At 46.6% G+C, this 17,140-nt stretch overlaps 1 protein-coding gene and 1 long non-coding RNA gene across 13 annotated transcripts in view; one reads left to right on the plus strand and one right to left on the minus strand.

The window, feature by feature from the left end:
* The window catches only part of Srrm2 (serine/arginine repetitive matrix 2), a 20,916-nt gene extending 14,686 nt beyond the window's left edge, over window positions 1-6,230 (minus strand). For 6 of the 10 annotated variants that reach the window (XR_013111434.1, XR_013111433.1, XR_013111432.1 and 3 more), the window contains exons 1-5: window positions 6,015-6,227; window positions 2,295-2,565; window positions 1,319-1,426; window positions 978-1,142; window positions 33-110 (exon numbers count right to left, since the gene is read on the minus strand). Coding sequence is in view for 6 of the 10 variants with exons in the window: in XM_034505745.2 (XP_034361636.1) it covers window positions 33-110; window positions 978-1,142; window positions 1,319-1,426; window positions 2,295-2,536 (593 nt within the window). In the remaining 4 variants the exon portion in view is untranslated. Of the gene's footprint in view, window positions 1-32; window positions 111-977; window positions 1,143-1,318; window positions 1,427-2,294; window positions 2,566-6,014 lie in introns of all 10 variants that reach the window. The other 4 variants (XR_013111435.1, XM_034505748.2, XM_034505749.2 and 1 more) reach the window with 3 other exon arrangements.
* On the plus strand, window positions 3,136-16,984 carry LOC143442867 (uncharacterized). 3 transcript variants are annotated; one of them, XR_013111436.1, is made up of 3 exons: window positions 3,136-3,239; window positions 15,817-15,943; window positions 16,027-16,984. It is a non-coding gene; the product is annotated as an uncharacterized LOC143442867 (long non-coding RNA). The 3 variants fall into 3 exon arrangements; XR_013111437.1 differs by lacking the exon at window positions 3,136-3,239 and adding an exon at window positions 5,588-5,717; XR_013111438.1 differs by lacking the exon at window positions 3,136-3,239 and adding an exon at window positions 15,186-15,727.
* The last annotated feature ends 156 nt before the right edge of the window (window positions 16,985-17,140 follow it).

Consider the following 17,140-nt stretch of genomic DNA (forward strand, 5'->3'; position numbering starts at 1 on the left):
CTGGATACTAGTTAACTTTCCAACCAACTTACCGTCCTCTATCTTTCTTCTTTTTCTTCTTCTTTTGCTTTGGAGTTGGTGAGCGAGAACTGCTGGTCTCTCGAACAAGGCTGAGAAAAGGCAAAGACATTCTAGGTACTAAGACAAACTTCTTTAAAGTTCCAGGACAGCCAGGGCTACAGAGAGAAATCTTGTCTTGGGGAGGAAATGTAAGTCCTTGGTGCGTGCGTGCTTTAAGGTAGGTCTCACTATATATAGCCCTGACTGTCCTGGAACTACCTATTGCAGAGCAAGGTGGCCTCAACTCAGAGATTCTCGTGCCCCCAATATGTTGAGATTAAAGTCACATGTCACCTAGTTTTATTGTCTGTTTTGAGACAGGGTCTTACTATGTAACCCTGGCTATACTGGAACTCAAGAGAGGATCAAAGGCATGCACCACAACACCCAGCTTAAATAAATAATAATAGGAAATGGAGAGATGGATAAGCAGGTAAGGGCACTGGCTGCTTTTTCTAGGGGTCCATTCCCAGCACTGAGGCAACTCTGAACCATCTCTTACTCTAGCACCAAGGGATTCAATGCCCAAGAGGCCTCCAGGGGCACCAGGGTCATGGTACAAAAGCATACATATAAGCAAGAATCATACATGTTTTTAAAAATTGAGCCAAAAAAAAAAAGATCTACAAGTTTGGAAATAAGCCAGGAGTCACAGCAAATGGATGCCATTAATCTCAACAGTTAGGAAGCAGAGGCAGACAGGTCTCTGTGATGTAGAGGCCAGCCTCTTCTACATAGTTCCAGGGATAGCTAGAGCTACATAGTCAGACCGTCTCAAAAAAAAAACAAAAAACAAAAAACAAAAAACAAAAAAAAAAAAAACAAATAAAAATAAAGTTTGGAAATAATCTTCTAGTAATAATATATAATAGAGTATTTTTAACCAGGAAGTAGATTCAGGCTTCTCTCCTGAGTACCTGTATGGTTTGGGAGGCTCAGGAGCTGTTTGCTTAGCTTCTCGAGCACGTCGCTGAGGATCAAAAGAACTGCCATCCACATAGGAATCACTGATGCCAAAGGCAGCACGGAGTCGTTCATTCTTCTTCTCATTCAGTTCTGCCAACTGATGGGTCTCAGTTACCCTGGAGAGAACAAAGGTCAGAACCCTAATTCAGAACTTAATTATGAGAAGTCAAACAACTAGGCTAGGGACTAAGGAAGATGAAGGCAAACTGAGTCCCACCCAGGTCAAAAGAAAAGGAAGCAGTAGCTATAACTGCATAGATCCCAAAGAAGGAACAAAGAAAACAACACTCACACTGGCCTCTGCCCTGGGGCTTCTTCCTTGCCCCCAGGGTTCACATCCTTTTCCAGCAACATGAGTCGAAAGGTCGCCACTTTTTCCTGAATTTGCTGTTCTTCGTACCTGAAGGATAAATTCCCTTCAAGGTTAGGGCATGACAGGAGTTTTCCCAAGTCCCAATTTTTAGTTGCTTCCTTTTCCAACAGGGTCCTTTTTCCTTCTCCATGCACACAGTACTTTGTACTCATTGTCACTCAAATAGTTCCTTAAGTTTTCCTGATCTTTCTCCACGACACTCCTTCCTTCTCTATACTATGCTCTCTAGAACAGTGGATTTTAAACATGCTACAATTCAGGCGCCAAGAGAGGAGGCTTGCTGGTGGAGTTCCCAGTGCTCCTTCCCAACTTCAACAAGAATAGATCTTTTATTTCCTGGGACTTCAAGGAAGACAAAATGTATAAAAGGATACCACTGCTCAAGTTTGAAAACCACTGCTCTAAACAGTTTTCTGCCTGAACGTGCTCCTTTTCCAAAATTTCACTTCTCTGACAACTCATGATATCCTCTATTCAAATTCTCTTTCAATTCGATCTTCTGCCTTTGCCACCTTCCACAGCCGCAATCCTTCAATCCACCTACCTTTCTCTTCCTACCAATAACAACACCTATCAGGTTACCTAGCTCTTCTACCCTATACTCCTTTCCCACACAGCACATTTTTGTTCATTCCATGTTCCCCTTCCCCTTCATAAATTCAGCTAAATAATTCAGACCCCCTTACGCTGCTATTAATACTCCAGACAGTTTCCTTGACATCCCACTATGCACTGACCCATGCCTCTTCTCAATTCTTCAAGCTCATTTTCTTTCTCCCTTACAACTCCTCTTTAAGACTCTTTCAACCAGCTCTAGTTTCTTTCCACACATCCCACCTAACACCCAAACTAAGCACTCAGTCAGTGCTTGGCTTCTCCCCACCCATTCCCTCACCCCTGCTCTTCCATCATCTCCTCCAGCTCGAGGCATCGCAGCTCCACGCGCCGCTTGCGCTCGTGGTCCAGGATGTCAGGATTAGGTCGCTTCACCAGGGCAGCCTCCAGGCGCCGCAGTTCCTCCTCTCCCTTGTAGTCAGGCCGCTCACCACGGCGGCCCCGCACCAGGGACAGGTTGCGCTGAACGTAGCCGTTGGTGCCGCTGCCCCGGGGCGTCGGCAGCCCGATCCCGTTGTACATGGCCCTGTGCCCAGGGGGCACCACCGCTCCTGAGGGGGAGCGGGGAGACACCAGTCAGGCTCCTGGCTCCAATCTAACTACTTACCACATCTCCCACATCCCTGGCTCTCTTACTTAGTCCTTAGTTCAACACTTAGTCTCACGCTGAACCTCCATGAGCAAAATGTTTCCTCATTCCACTAGTCTACAAATTCCCCCCCCTTATCCTCCCCACACTTCACCCTTTCCACTCACCATCTACTTTTAAGCCCTTTCTCACAATGTACTTTCAAATTTGAAGCCATTCTTCTTTGTACTAATATTTCCCTTTCTCTCTAAGAAAACAAAACTCTAGTTTCTCTCGAAATCTCTCCACACTATCTCTTTATTCTTTGGCCAAAATACACAAATAGTATCTTCACCAAACACTCTGAATGTAACTACTGGTAACCAAGTCCTCCAAATAGCACAACAAACACCATGGATCAGAATCACCTAATAAAAGCCTAAGTCCATTTTCAAAGCCTCCTCCAAGAAAATAAATATTTAAGCTAACTTGAACAAACACAAAATGGATTAAACAGTCCTGGGTATCTAAATAGGTAAACTGGCTAGCTAACATAAACCAAGTATCCTATGCAGTCTCATACCCAAACTACAGGCAAGCAAGCACATCAGAACACAGAAATCATGGACATGTAAGCGTATACTTCACATGGAAAAGGTAAGCCATCTCTTTGATTCCAAATATTCATAGCTCCTATGGACTACAGTGGTTTTATTATTTTAGTTTCCTTCCCTGTAAGGTTTATCACACAGCTTGCAGCTCCTCCAAGTCTGGCTAACTCTTGTTAAATATTGCCTGTTTTCAACTCAGTCTAAATACAAATTCTTTCTCTGTTCCAACTGTTCTCATACTTTCTCTACAAGTACCTAGAAATGTTCAAATTCCATACCTTTAATGTATAAGTGTTGACTTTCAACCAATCAATCCCTATTCTTGCACTTTTTTTCTAAGTCCTGCTTTACTCTTCAATTTAACACTGTTTTCCTGTAAGGTTCTACCTTTTCATGTTGTCCCAAGCTCGGCATTACTAAGAACTCCAGTTTTTTTGGACTGTATTACTCATTCTCTATTCCCTTCTCACTATATATGTTTTACTTTTCTCCTCCAATACATTTTCTCCAAAATAGGTTCTCAAACATGGGGAAGAAAATTAGCATTCAGAACAGGAACACACACATACACCAGGGAAAAGTAGAGGTTAGTAAAAGCAGATGGAAGAGATGAAGCTGGATGAAATTACAGAAGTAGTACCATATCAATGCCCAGGATTTAAAAAAGAAAAAAATAATAACACAAAAAAAAATCCACTGAAGTGTGTTGCCAGGTTCTGGTGGCACTGCCTTTAGTCCCAGGCAAAGGCAGGTGGATCTCTTGAGTTCTAGGCCAATCTGGTCTATATAACAAGTTCCAGAACAGCCAGGGTTACACAGAAAAATCCTAGTCTGGGGGTAGGGATGGAGACATGTCCCCCAAGTGTGAAAAAAAAATAAAGGAAGATGTTGGATGTAAAGCAAACACTCAGATGTGCTTTTGCCCCAGGCCATCTTCAAGCCTAACATAAGTCCTACTCAGTCTCAACAGTTAACACAAGAGAAAACTAAAAGCAAGAAAAGTAAATCTAGGAGAGTCAAGAATAACAGGAGAGTCAAGAATAACAGATAAGGCTAAATCTAAGAAATGTAGAACATTTTTTACAGCCAAAAAACCCTAATGTTTCTGTAGTACCTTCCAATAACTACTCAACAGTTTTGAAAAAAGAAAAACCAATTCTTCCTTCCTCACTCTAAATCTAGGGTTTATACTGCTTTCTCATCTCGTATCCTTTGCTAAAAGCTTCCAACAGTCCTTCTAACCATTTACTCATACTTCCAGCATTTCACACAAAAATCCTCCCAAACCCTACCCGAAGGATGAAATTGCTAAGCAAAAGGTATTAAAATCACAGTTTTGAGAACTTTCAGGAAAGAGCTAAAGGAGGTGGGGAGGTGGCCTTACATCCCAGCATCCAAAAACAGTACTCAAAACACTAAATGGGAAACCACAACTTCAAAAACCAGGAAGCACTTAAAACAGGAGCCCAAAGTATGCAAGCTTCTTAAAGAACAGATGGCAAGGGAGGAAAATTTATCAGAATGCCAAACTACAATTAAGTAGAAATTTAGTCAATTAATTTATTCACGCAACAATTACCGTGAGGACAGTAATGATCAAGGAAGAGGTCGTTGAGTAAAAAATACAGAGAACTCAGAGCTGAGACACTATTAACTGTGTAGGCATACAAGTATTAATCCAGGAAGAGACTTAATCTAAGCCCACTCCCATGGAGAAAAGGCAATAGTTTCCTTTGAATTCTAAATTCAGACACATCTTAAAAGAACTGTAAAATGGAAACAGCAAGGAAGAATTTCATCGCCAAGTAATGGCTGACACAAGCCAAGCTGTTAAGTCAAGAATTTTTTTCCCCATCCAAAAGCTCCAAAAGGTTTCTTAGTTTTAATATTTGAGGAGACTTTTTTAAAACCAGGGTAGGAGCCAGACATGGTGCCTCACGCCTTTAATCCCGCACAGGCAGGCAGATCTCTTGAGTTCGATGCCTGCCTGCACTACACAGTACGTGCCAGGGCAACCAAGACGACTATCTAGAGGTTCTAGCTCATAAAACCAAAAAATAAAAAAAATAAAAAATAAAAATAGCAGGATTGGAAGGAGCACACTGGTCTTCCTTATACACGAAGACTACTTTCGCAGTTTTATTTTCCTTTCTTTTTAAGACTTGGAGATTGCCCCCTACCCCCGCCGCCTCGCACACACTCATAGGCTGATACTAACGAGGAGGATCTGAATCCGGGCCTCCGAAAGTTCAAGGCCTCCCCCCAGCGCCCACTGGGCCGCCCAGCCCACTTTCCGTCTTGAGGATGGGGGAGGGGGCGGCGCGGCGCCCCGCAGCCTGCGCGGCTCTGGCCGTTTCTCAGGACCCCCTAGCAGGGACCGGGGACCCACGCCAGAGTCGATCGAGCAGAGATACCGGCAGGTCCGAAGCTCGGGCGAGGGACAAGTGCCCCGGCTGCCGCCCCCTCCCCGCCACCAGAAAGACGGAAGGGAGCGACCGCGGAATGATGGCCTCCTCAGCCCCAGGTAGAGCAAAGGCGAGAATCAGAGCCTCGCGCAATGCTGTCTCATCGGGGGCGCGCGGGCGAGAACAGGCGGCGGCGCGCGCCGTTGTCATGTGGGGGAGGGGCGGAGGAGTTGAAGGCCGCGCGCGACCGGAACCGCGGAAGGGGGGAGGGGAGGAAGGGAAGGGAAGGCGTCCGCGCCGGCTGAGGCGACGAGCACGCGTGCGCGCGGCGGCCTGGGCCGTTCTCCCCGCGCTTTGGCCTCCAGCCGAGCCCGCCGCCCCTCCCCCACCCAGCTAGCGCGCTCTCTTTCTCTCACCCGCCGCCGCCGCAGCCGCCTCCGGCCGCCGCCTGCGAAACGGATAGGTCCTGCCGCAGCTGCTGCTTCAGTTTTCGAATCCCTCAGAGCCTGAAGCCGCCGCCTCGCCGGTCCGCCCGCCTCAGCCGCCGCCGCCGCCTCCTCGCTTCCTCAGGGGCCGCAGCGGGCTTCGACTGCGCCACTCGCACCCCGCCTGGGCAGCGTTGCGCGTCAGCACGACTTAGTGCGTCAGCACGCAATCACGAGAGCCGCTGAGCCCTCTGGGAACCGTAGTGCGTTGTGCGCAGGCGTCGAAGCCACATAGGGAAGTATAGTTTTCTTAGACCCAAGGGACGTTCCACTGCAAAGTCGAAAAACCCCGAGTCCCGTCGGGCACTGCGGGGAAAGGCGTGGCTCCGTACCGAAGCTGCAACGTCTGCTGAAAGATCTTCTGCAGGAGTGGGGAGGGGCATGGGGGCCGCAACCCACAACGTCGGAGAGTAGCTCAGACGCACGCCTTCCGCGCACGGAGTTCTGGGAGTTGTAGTTCAATTTTAAAGAGAAAAATCGTACAACGCCTCCACCAGGCAGGGTCGCCATTTTGTGTGCCTGTGTTGGGTGGCTGTGGCTCAGCAGCTTTACCTCTTCACGGTGATCACGGGTTTCTTTAACGAGTCCGAGGCCACATAGCACCGAGTCTTCCTCTCGGGAAGAGGTGCTTCAGAGTCAAGCCATCTGACAGCTTTGGAACCACTTGAACCCTGCTTCTGACCCAAATTCTAAAGCAAAAGCCAAACCAGTCCCCGGTGGTGTCCACAGTTTTCACCTCTAGAGACCTAGCTGAAGTGGGGCTTGGCAAACCACTAAAAAATACTTTCCCTTACCTTTGGGTAAATTGCTTTTCGCCTATAGAATGACTTCTAGGTGATTTCTTTTCGCCAATATAAACAGTGCCGTGTACGTGAAGGAATGTGTCAGGCGTATTTTCTGGGTCCTCTGATAGGGTTCTGGGAGTTTATCCCAGTATCTCATACTAGGTAACAAGGGCTCACCACTGAGCTACACTCCCTGCTCATCATTTTTCTTTGTCTTCCTTTTCGTCTTTGTCTTCTCCATTTAACTTACTGTGTTAATTAAATGTGTGCATGTCTGTTCAGGGTGCACATGAGTGCGGTTCCTATAGAGGTCAGAGACATTGGATCCCCCGCAGATACAGTTAAGGGGCTCTGTGGGCCAGCTTAGGTGGATGCTGGAACCAAACTTAGCTCCTCTGAATGAACAGTGTTCTTACTGAGCCGTCCCTCCAGCCTACTCCTATTAATTTTTTTAAGTCCTTTTTTTCTAGGGCTGATTAAAAGGTGGTCTCCCAGGAAACAGAGCTGTTGTAGGAAGCTGGCCTTGTCGCCTTCAAGCTAATGCCAGGTGGCCTTAACAGATGTGGTACCAAGCTCTCTGTGGTCTCGAGTGTGAGAAATTAGATCTGGTAGTGTTTCTTTTCAATTTACCAACAAAAGGATATACTCAGGTACTGGAATTCCAAGACTGTGAAAGCCACCATCCGTGTAGGAATCTGATTTCCATTTCTGTGCTCTGGAGTTGTGCTAACCCTGTTACCTTCAAGTCTCCAACACTCCTACAGTTCCATAAGCTGGGCACACCTTTGGTGTTAAGGTATTTTAGGTTGAAAGTAAAGGGTGGTGGCTTCTTTAAAGATTGTATCACTTCTATATAGAACATTCCTGTAAGGGAAATTCCCATCTAAATTTCGCTTATTTTGTGCCAAATTTTGTTGGGGGTGCAACTGGAGAGGTTGTGGGGGAGACCAAAGTAAGTTTCCTGCAGGAGGAAAAATGGAAAGAAACTTGGCTGGAGGGTGGAGGGTGAAAAAGTTGAAAAAACAGGAGGACAAGCTGATGAAACTGCCCGTTTCAAAAGAAGGGTTAATCTCGAACCAACTGCACGGCCACAGTGCGATGCACTTGATTATGTGAAACAGATTCAAAACAGCTTATTCCCCCAGATAGCAAGGGATTGATGACAGCTGTACCAGAGGCTGCCCGCAGTTGCAGTGGTTAACATGGTGGAGGGAAGAAGCTGTGGGCATTGAACAGTGAAATAGAGCAAGAGGAACAAATATAGTCAAAGATCTGTTTGACTATATGAAGGTGAAGGAAGGTACTCTGACGTACAAGAACAGATCCAATGTGATGACATTACTATTGAACAATGGTGCTTAGTGGCTCTAAGAGCTTGAAACCAAGTTGAGGAGCACCAAGGGGAAAGTCCACCTCCTTTACAAAAATTATACAGATTATTCTTCTCTGGAGAAACCATCACTAGTTTTTTTTTTTTTTTTACATACAAATCTTTATTTATGAGACTTTATTTGTTCTGAAAACATCATATACATGTCATATATATGATATATTTATAATCATATATGATATTATATATATCATATATGTGATATATTTATATTAGATATATGTATGTGTATATATATCATTCATATATATATATATATATTAGAAGCATGCTTTGAACCAGTTGGGCTGTTTAAGTGTTTAATTATTTCTTCCGAGTTAAAACATCCTCTCCTATTGGAAGGTGGTTGAGACTCAAGACCTAACAAGATGTACAAAGCCGGTAACATAAGGCCATCTCCAAGGTACATAGGCAGGAAAGGAAGGATTGCTAGGTAAGGGGAACGTCTCTGGTGGATTTGCCTGCAAATGGGGCAGGGGACCTAGCAATACAACTGTCATGTGTCCTCATCCACACTGGAATGGGCGTGCTGGGTCACAGTTGCCCAAGTCACTGGCACTCTGTGAGTCCTCACACATCTTCTTGTAACACCAATAAATTACATGGTTACCAAACTAGATTTGGGTGGAATCATTTATTTTGGCCCATCACTGATGCCCTAATTAGAGTAGACAAATATTTGTTCTTCTCAGGAAAAGTCATACATGCATGCATTACACTCAGTCATGTCTTATTTAAAATTTAGTGTGTGTCCACAGGTATGTGCTAGTGCATGTGTACGTGTGTGTATGGAGCCCAGGGGACACACACACATACGGCTGAGTGTGATGGCTGGTGCCTTTAATCCCTACACAAGGAAAGCCAAGATAAGCAAATCTCTATGAGTTCAAGGCCAACCTGATCTACATAAGGAGTTCCAGGCCAGCAAAAGCTATAAGGAGACTTTGTCTCAAAAAGAAAAAAAAGCTTAAAAATAATTATCATGTTTATTTTGTTCATACATATATATTTGCCACAGTGTACATATGGAGGTCAGAGAATTTATAGGAGTGAGCTTTCTTTCACCATGTAAGTTCCAGGGAACAGTCCAGCACTAACTTACCCAAAACAAAACAGGACAGGAGCTACCTTTTTTGAGACAGAGTCTTTTGCTGACCTGAACACCAAGTAGTACTGGCTGGCTAGCCAATGAACTCTAAAGATATGCCTGTCTCTACCTCCCAGTTCTGGGATTCAAATATGCACCACTACTATCCCCTAATGTTTTTTTATGCAAGTTCTTGGGTTCAAATTTGGGTTCTCCTATTTGCAAGGCAAATACTTTATCAACTGAGGTTTGTTTTTGAAACAAGGTCTCACTGTGTGTATCCCTGACTAGCCTGAAACTCACTCTGCAGACCAGGCTTGCCTGGAGCTCACAGAGATCTGCCTCTGCCTCTGCCTCTGCCTCTGCCTCTGCCTCTGCCTCTGCCTCTGCCTCTGCCTCTGCCTCTGCCTCTGCCTCTGCCTCTGCCTCTGCCTCTGCCTCTGCCTCTGCCTCTGCCTCTGCCTCTGCCTCTGCCTCTGCCTCTGCCTCTGCCTCTGCCTCTGCCTCTGCCTCTGCCTCTGCCTCTCTGCCTCTGCCTCTCTGCCTCTGCCTCTCTGCCTCTGCCTCTCTGCCTCTGCCTCTGCCTCTCTGCCTCTGCCTCTCTGCCTCTGCCTCTCTGCCTCTCTGCCTCTCTGCCTCTGCCTCTGCCTCTCTGCCTCTCTGCCTCTGCCTCTGCCTCTCTGCCTCTGCCTCTCTGCCTCTGCCTCTCTGCCTCTGCCTCTCTGCCTCTGCCTCTCTGCCTCTGCCTCTGCCTCTGCCTCTCCGCCTCTGCCTCTCCGCCTCTGCCTCTCCGCCTCTGCCTCTCTGCCTCTCCGCCTCTCCGCCTCTCCGCCTCTCCGCCTCTCCGCCTCTCCGCCTCTCCGCGCCTCTGCCTCTGCGCCTCTCTGCCTCTCTGCCTCTCTGCCTCTCTGCCTCTCTGCCTCTCTCTCTGCCTCTCTCTCTGCCTCTCTCTCTGCCTCTCTCTCTGCCTCTCTCTCTGCCTCTCTCTCTGCCTCTCTCTCTGCCTCTCTCTCTGCCTCTCTCTCTGCCTCTCTCTCTGCCTCTCTCTCTGCCTCTCTCTCTGCCTCTCTCTCTGCCTCTCTCTCTGCCTCTCTCTCTGCCTCTCTCTCTGCCTCTCTCTCTGCCTCTCTCTCTGCCTCTCTCTCTGCCTCTCTCTCTGCCTCTCTCTCTGCCTCTCTCTCTGCCTCTCTGCCTCTCTGCCTCTCTGCCTCTCTGCCTCTCTGCCTCTGCCTCTGCCTCTGCCTCCTGGGTACCAGAATTAAAAGTATGTGCCACCATGCCTGGCTGTTTTGAAACACAATCTCACTTTGTAGCTTTGATTGGTTTAGAATCTAGTATGTGGACCGCGCTAGCACAAATATGCCAGGATTATTTCTCCTGTCTCTCTGGTGTCTCCCTCTCCTAAGTGTGTGTCACCGTGCCCAGTACTGTAATGTTCTTTTTGTTGTTCTTTTGGGGAGACAAAGTCATCCTATACAGCCAAGAGTTGCCTTAAACTCCTAATCCCCCTACTGCCACCTTCCAAATGCTGGAATTGTTCACATACAATTATGCCCAGCTCTGTTGCCATGCCTTTCATTCCTCCCTCTCACACATGTTTTTAGTATACTGCCTACCATGATGTGACTCAACCAATGACGGATGGCCCTCATCAGAAGCAGCACACGGCTGCCTGGAGGTTAAACCTCCAAGGAAAGAGTGAAAGACGTGGGAAAGGCAATAATTTGTTTAAATATCTGTGGGCAGTTTGGCATAATGGTGCACACCTTTATTCCTGCGGAACAAATTTCAAATACTGTATTTTGAGTGTATGGCCTCAGCCTTAAGAAAGAAAACAACAAAAGCAAATATGGAACTCTAATTCATAAGCATTTCCTCCTGTTCCTGCCAGAATGGAGTACAAGCCTGTAGCCACGTTTTATATTTCTAGCAAAGTTGAAGTATACTGGAGAGATGGAAACCAGGTTTCTTATACTTGGGGAAGAGAGTTACAAATTCAGAGGTGGAAGGATGGAGCAAACCTGACAAAGACTTAGAACTGGAGGTCGGTGTCACTGTGAGCTCATGATCTAAGTATACTCACCACGTCCCACCTCCACCTCTCAGAGGTCTAGAGGTAAAAGACCCTTAGTCCTGATGAATAAACTATTATTCAGACTTGCCTTCTGAATACACTTTACATTGGGCACTTCACATAAATAAACAAGCAAAAGCCGGGCGGTGGTGGCGCACGCCTTTAATCCCAGCACTTGGGAGGCAGAGGCAGGTGGATTTCTGAGTTCGAGGCCAGCCTGGTCTACAGAGTGAGTTCCAGGACAGCCAGGGCTACACAGAGAAACCCTGTCTCGAAAAAACCAAAAAAAAAAAAAAAAAAAAAAAAAAAAGCAAAAAACACATCATGGAGGTCTATTAGTTCCCATGTCCTTGGGACTATAAATGCTTGAGGCAACCTCACTTTATAATTGTTCAGATCACAGCTTTAGAGGCTGAGACTGCAGGCAGCAGTGTGTTGATTCTGCAGGCAGCCGCATGCTAATTCTGATGGGGGCCCCTAGTCATTGGCTGCATCCCATCCCATCACAGTAGCAGTATACTAAGAACAGGTGTGAAGGAGAAATGACTGCAACCGTTTCCAAACAATACCACAGGGCTGGAGGCTGCGGCCCAGTGGTAGAACTTATCTAGCATGTCCAAGGTCATGGGTTTGCTCTCCAGCACGGAGGAGAAAACGTAAGAACTAAAGCCAGCACTGGAATGACCATCTTGAAGGAGGCAGATCATCAAGTAAGTAAGGACAAGCATTTATTAGTGACACAAGGTTCCTTTCGGTCCCCACTATCAGAATATGAATGGTCCTGCTTGTCTATGACCTCTCCAACAGAGGGAGTTGTGATACTTTGGAAATTTTGATAGTGTGCTAAGTAAGTGGTATTTTAGTGTAGGGTTTTGATGGTAAAAATATACAGAACACAGAATTTATCTTCTTGGTTGGTTGGTTTTGTTTGGATTTTTTTATTTGTTTGTCTATTCTCTTTTTTGTGACAGAGTCTTACTGTCTAGTCCAGACTGGTCTCAAACACACAGCAATCCTCCTGCCTCAGCCTACCAAGTACTGGGATTACAGTGTGTGATACTACATTTTGCTCTTATTTTTCATTTCTTAAATCTAAGAGGATTTAAGAAATCATCTGTTGGCTCACATGATAATTTTTACATTTTTGTGTTTTTATAATAGCCATTCCAGTAGTTGTAAATGATATAATCCCCACCCCACCCCCAGGCTGAGCACCAGGGCCATGTGTACACTGGACACTTGAGCACTCTCTTGAACCACCTCCCCAGCCTATGATTTACTATAATGTTTTGTTTTGATTTTAAGATGTACTTATTTTATATTACGAGTGTTTTGCCTACATGTATGTCTGTTTACCATGAATGTGCCTGGTGCCCTTGGAGGCCAGAAGAAGGCACTAAATCCTAACGTCTGAGAACCAAATGTGGATGATATAGGAAACCTGGGTCCCTCGGGGAAAGCAGCAAGGACTCTGAGCTGCTGAGCCATCTCCACACTACCATAGTTGGTACCCAACCTCCATGATTGGCAGTCCCCAAGAACTAATGAAATCAGATATGCTGTATGTGATAACTCAAGTCCTTTGGCCTTACTTGTGGGAAGTACCTGTACATTGAGCCCAGCCCAAACAAAACTAACCAACCAACCAAGAAGATAAATTGTAGCTCTACTGACCTATGTCCCAGGCCCTCTTAGCCATTTTTCTTTCTTCTTTCTAAAAAGAAGGGAGGGGCCAGTGGGCTCCTCCTTTGTTTCTAAGCCTGACCATCTGAGTTTGATCCTTAGACCCCATGGTGGGTGGAGAGAGCCAACTCACAGATTGTCCTCTGACCCCCATACACACATTGTAGCACCTCCCCCCACCCACACACATCATGCAAAACACAATAATAACAATAAATAAAATGTTTTAAATGTGATACAGAACCTTCTCCTCAAATATGCTCCTGTCAGTCCTGCTTGGATGGGTTATACATTACAGAGACCAGAAGATTGGCAGCTGTCCCTCACCCTATCTCTCTGTGGCTCTCAGCTGCCACCACCCACACACCTGCACTGGCCCCAAGTGACGGCTTTCCCTTCAGCCTCCCTATTGCCTCCAAAATGTATTTTCAATTTTTATTTGAAAAATTGCGTCATGCATACAGCAGTTTAAGCAGTCTTGCTCAAAATGTTATATCCACCCAGACATGTAGTCTGGCCTGAGATAACAGGCTTTGCAGATATAATTAAGAAAAAATATATATATGTATATAAACGTATATAATTAAGGGTCTTGAGAAGACGTCATCAACTTAGGTCAGACCTTAAATCCGTGACTAATGCCCTTACTAAAAGGAGAAGGGGAGTCTGGGGAAACAGGTCAGCCAGTAAAGTGCTTGCTGTGCAAACAGGAAGACCCAAGTTCAAGCTTCCACACCCAGGTAAAAAGCAAAAAGCCAGACATGACGGTGCCTGCTTATAACTTCAGCAGTTGGAAGGTCAACACAGTGGATCTCTGGGGCCTAATAACCAGCCTGGCAAGCCTAATCAGCAAGCTTTAGATCCCAGTAAGAGACCTGTCTCAAAAGACAAGGAGGGCAGACAATGTGGCTCAAACAGGTTCGTTAGACATCCGCTAACAAACCTGTTGGCCTGAGTTCAATTTCAGGGACCCCCGTGGGAAGGGAGAACTGATTGCACAAGCTGTCCTCTGACCTCCACATGCTTATTCATATAAAATAAAGACATGTAAATTTAAAAAAAAAAAAAAAAAAAGAAAGAAAGAAAGTGGGTGGCACCTGAGGAATGATACCCTAGGTTGACCTCTGGCATGTCTCCACATGTGCTCGCACATGTATGTGCACACACATACCATGTCTCAGTAATGCCTAAGAACAAAACGAGAGACGGAAGAAGACAGTAGCACATACCTGTCTACTGTCTGTCTGGTGGGTTTGGCCCTCCTTTCCTTTCCCTTGATTATAGACCCAAGTCACACTATAGCGTGTTGGAAGGACAATGATCAGAGACAGGAAGTGTTTTGGAAACATTCCTGGGGAGACAAAAACAAAGTTTGTTTACTTGCCCCTAATAGGCACCAATGATAGGCTAAAGTAACGGTTCTTCCAGAGTCCAGTGATTTGAGCCAGTTTGTGTATTGAACTTATCTACAGGGTATGAATGAGGGGTTGCTTATAGGAGCATGTGTGATCCTAAACCAGCTTCACTACAGGACTATCTCACCCCAGTCTTGATGATTTTCCAGTGGCAGAGATGAGGTTCTCTACCTCAGTATCTTCCATCTACACATCCTATCTCCTAAGACACGGAGACCACATGCAGCTAGGGTGGAGTTATAAACAGCAGACAGATCCCTGGTGATGTTGGTGCAGGCCCTTAATCCCAACAATTGAGACACAGAGGCAGGCAGATCTCTCTGGGTTGAAGGCCAGCCTGGTCTACAGAGCAAGTTCCAGGCCAGCCAAGGTGACACAGAGAAACCCTGTCTCAAAAAGCAACAACAAATGGTGGTAATGGTGCATACCTTTAATCTTGGCACTTTGGAGGCACAGCCAGGCAGATCTTTCAGGCCAGCCTGGTCTACAGAGTGAGTTCCAGGACAGCCAGGGCCACAGAGTGAAACCCTATCTTCAAAACAAGCAAGCAAGCAAGCAAGCAACAATCTGACAGGAAAGTGCAGGAGGGAAAGGCTCAGATCTTACTTTGATGATTTCTGGGGAACTGCCATCATAACCCCTCTGATCAAGATGACAATAGTGCCAGGCAGGGATGGAGCATGCTTTTAGTCCCAGCACTTGGAAGTAGAGGCAGGTGGATCTCTATGAGTTCCAAGACCAGCCTGGTCTGCATGGTGAGTTCTAAGCCAGTGAATGCTACATAGTGAGACCAGGTCTCAAAAACCAAACATCTAGGGGCTGAAGGGAAACATGCACTATTCTTTTAGAGGACCAGAGTTTGATTTCCAGCAACAACTTCCTGTAATACTAGCCCCTGGGGGATCCAACTCCTCTGGCCTCTGTGGGCATCTGCACTTGTGCACACATACAAATCGATAAAAAGTAAATCTTAAAATAATCATAATAATCATAATAATAAATGACAAAGGCTGTTATGCTCAGAGAACGGTGTCCTGCACTGCAGAAACTAGTAACATCAGCCTTTGTCCTCACTCCTCCTGGAGGATGTCACCGGATTTAGTGCCCATCAGGCTGAGCCCTCCACTGGGAGCAGGCTGGTTTTCAGATCCACTGGTCTATGGGTCCTATGGATCCTGGGGTTTAAAACTCACTGTGGCTGCCTTAGGAGGTGGGAGGTGATCTCTCAGCAGTACAAATGACACTTGACAATTTCTTGAGCCTTGGGGACTAACTCTGTCATCCCTTTCTGCCCACCAGGAATAAGCCCATTCTAAGTAACTTGTTGTGTGTGAGCCTGCTCTCCCTCAGTGACATTGCAACAACAGGATGTGAAAATGTCGGATTCCTGTTCGAGGTAGCTGGCTGACACAATGTCAACGGAGAGGTACTTTGCACACCTGGGATTAGTAATGGGAGACCCTCCCTCCCAGGGCCTGTCTCCAGGAAGTATCCTTCTGTCCTTCCCAGGATATCCAAACCTCCTCTTGGATTCCAGCTGAGAACAAACGCCACCGCTGCTGGTCCTCCTCCTACGCTTAGCGGAAGCCAGGTTCCCCGCAGCCGCCTCAGGGACCAGGGCGCCGGCCCGAGCAGGGTGGCCCTAGGCTCTCTAACAGCGGACCTGGGCGCCGAGAACAGAGACACAGCTGCTCCAGCTGCCTGGGCGCCGCCAAGCGAGCGGGAGCACCAAGCTGCGGGTTCCGGAGTCCCTCACAGTCACTTGTTTTGTTTTCTTTTTTTTTGAGACGGTGTCCAGGCTGCCCTGGTGCTTGCTAGAAATCCAGATTTGTCTCACACTCCTCCTGTCTTTGCCTCCCAAGTGCAGGACTGAGCCACCATACTAGAATAACACTGTGACCGGCCATGCGGCAAAGGAGGAAATAGAAATAAAAATGTGGCGGGGGGTGAAGGTGGGAGATAAAATACCGTTGCCTTGATTTTTTTTTCCCACATAAACATCTTGTTAATATTCTTTATTATTTTTACTTTTGGGATTTTATTTTTAGAGAGGGTCTCATAAAGCTAAGGGTGTTAATAATTTACCACTGTGAAGTGTTGGGTTTGTGTTTGTTTTGGGACACAGAATTTCAGCCTGGCCTCCAACTTTCTAAGCGGAAGCTGACCTTGTCGTTCTTAACCTGCTAAACGCTGGGTAACGGGACAAAAGGCCAACTGAAGTGACTATTAACATATCAAAGCTGACACTGGTTGTCAAGCTCCCTCGACAAAACTAGCGGGGTGTGTGTGTGTGTGTGTGTGTGTGTGTGTGTGTGTGTGTGTGTGTGTTAGAGCCCTGGCTTTTCTGAGCTCTCCTCGCCACTCCACTCGGTACCCTCAGCCCCTCCAGCCCCTTAGCCTCCCTTCCCCCATCTTCTCATCCCAATATCGCACAGCCATTTTGTCCACGAACTCTCTCTTTTTTTTTTTTTTTTTTTTTTCCGAGACAGGGTTTCTCTGTGTAGCCCTGGCTGTCCTGGAACTCACTCTGTAGACCAGGCTGGCCTCGAACTCAGAGATCCGCCTGCCTCTGCCTCCCAAGTGCTGGGATTAAAGGCGTGCGCCACCACCGCCCGGCTGTCCA

The sequence above is a fragment of the Arvicanthis niloticus genome, chromosome 6, assembly GCF_011762505.2.
Source record: "Arvicanthis niloticus isolate mArvNil1 chromosome 6, mArvNil1.pat.X, whole genome shotgun sequence".
Taxonomy (NCBI): domain Eukaryota; kingdom Metazoa; phylum Chordata; class Mammalia; order Rodentia; family Muridae; genus Arvicanthis; species Arvicanthis niloticus.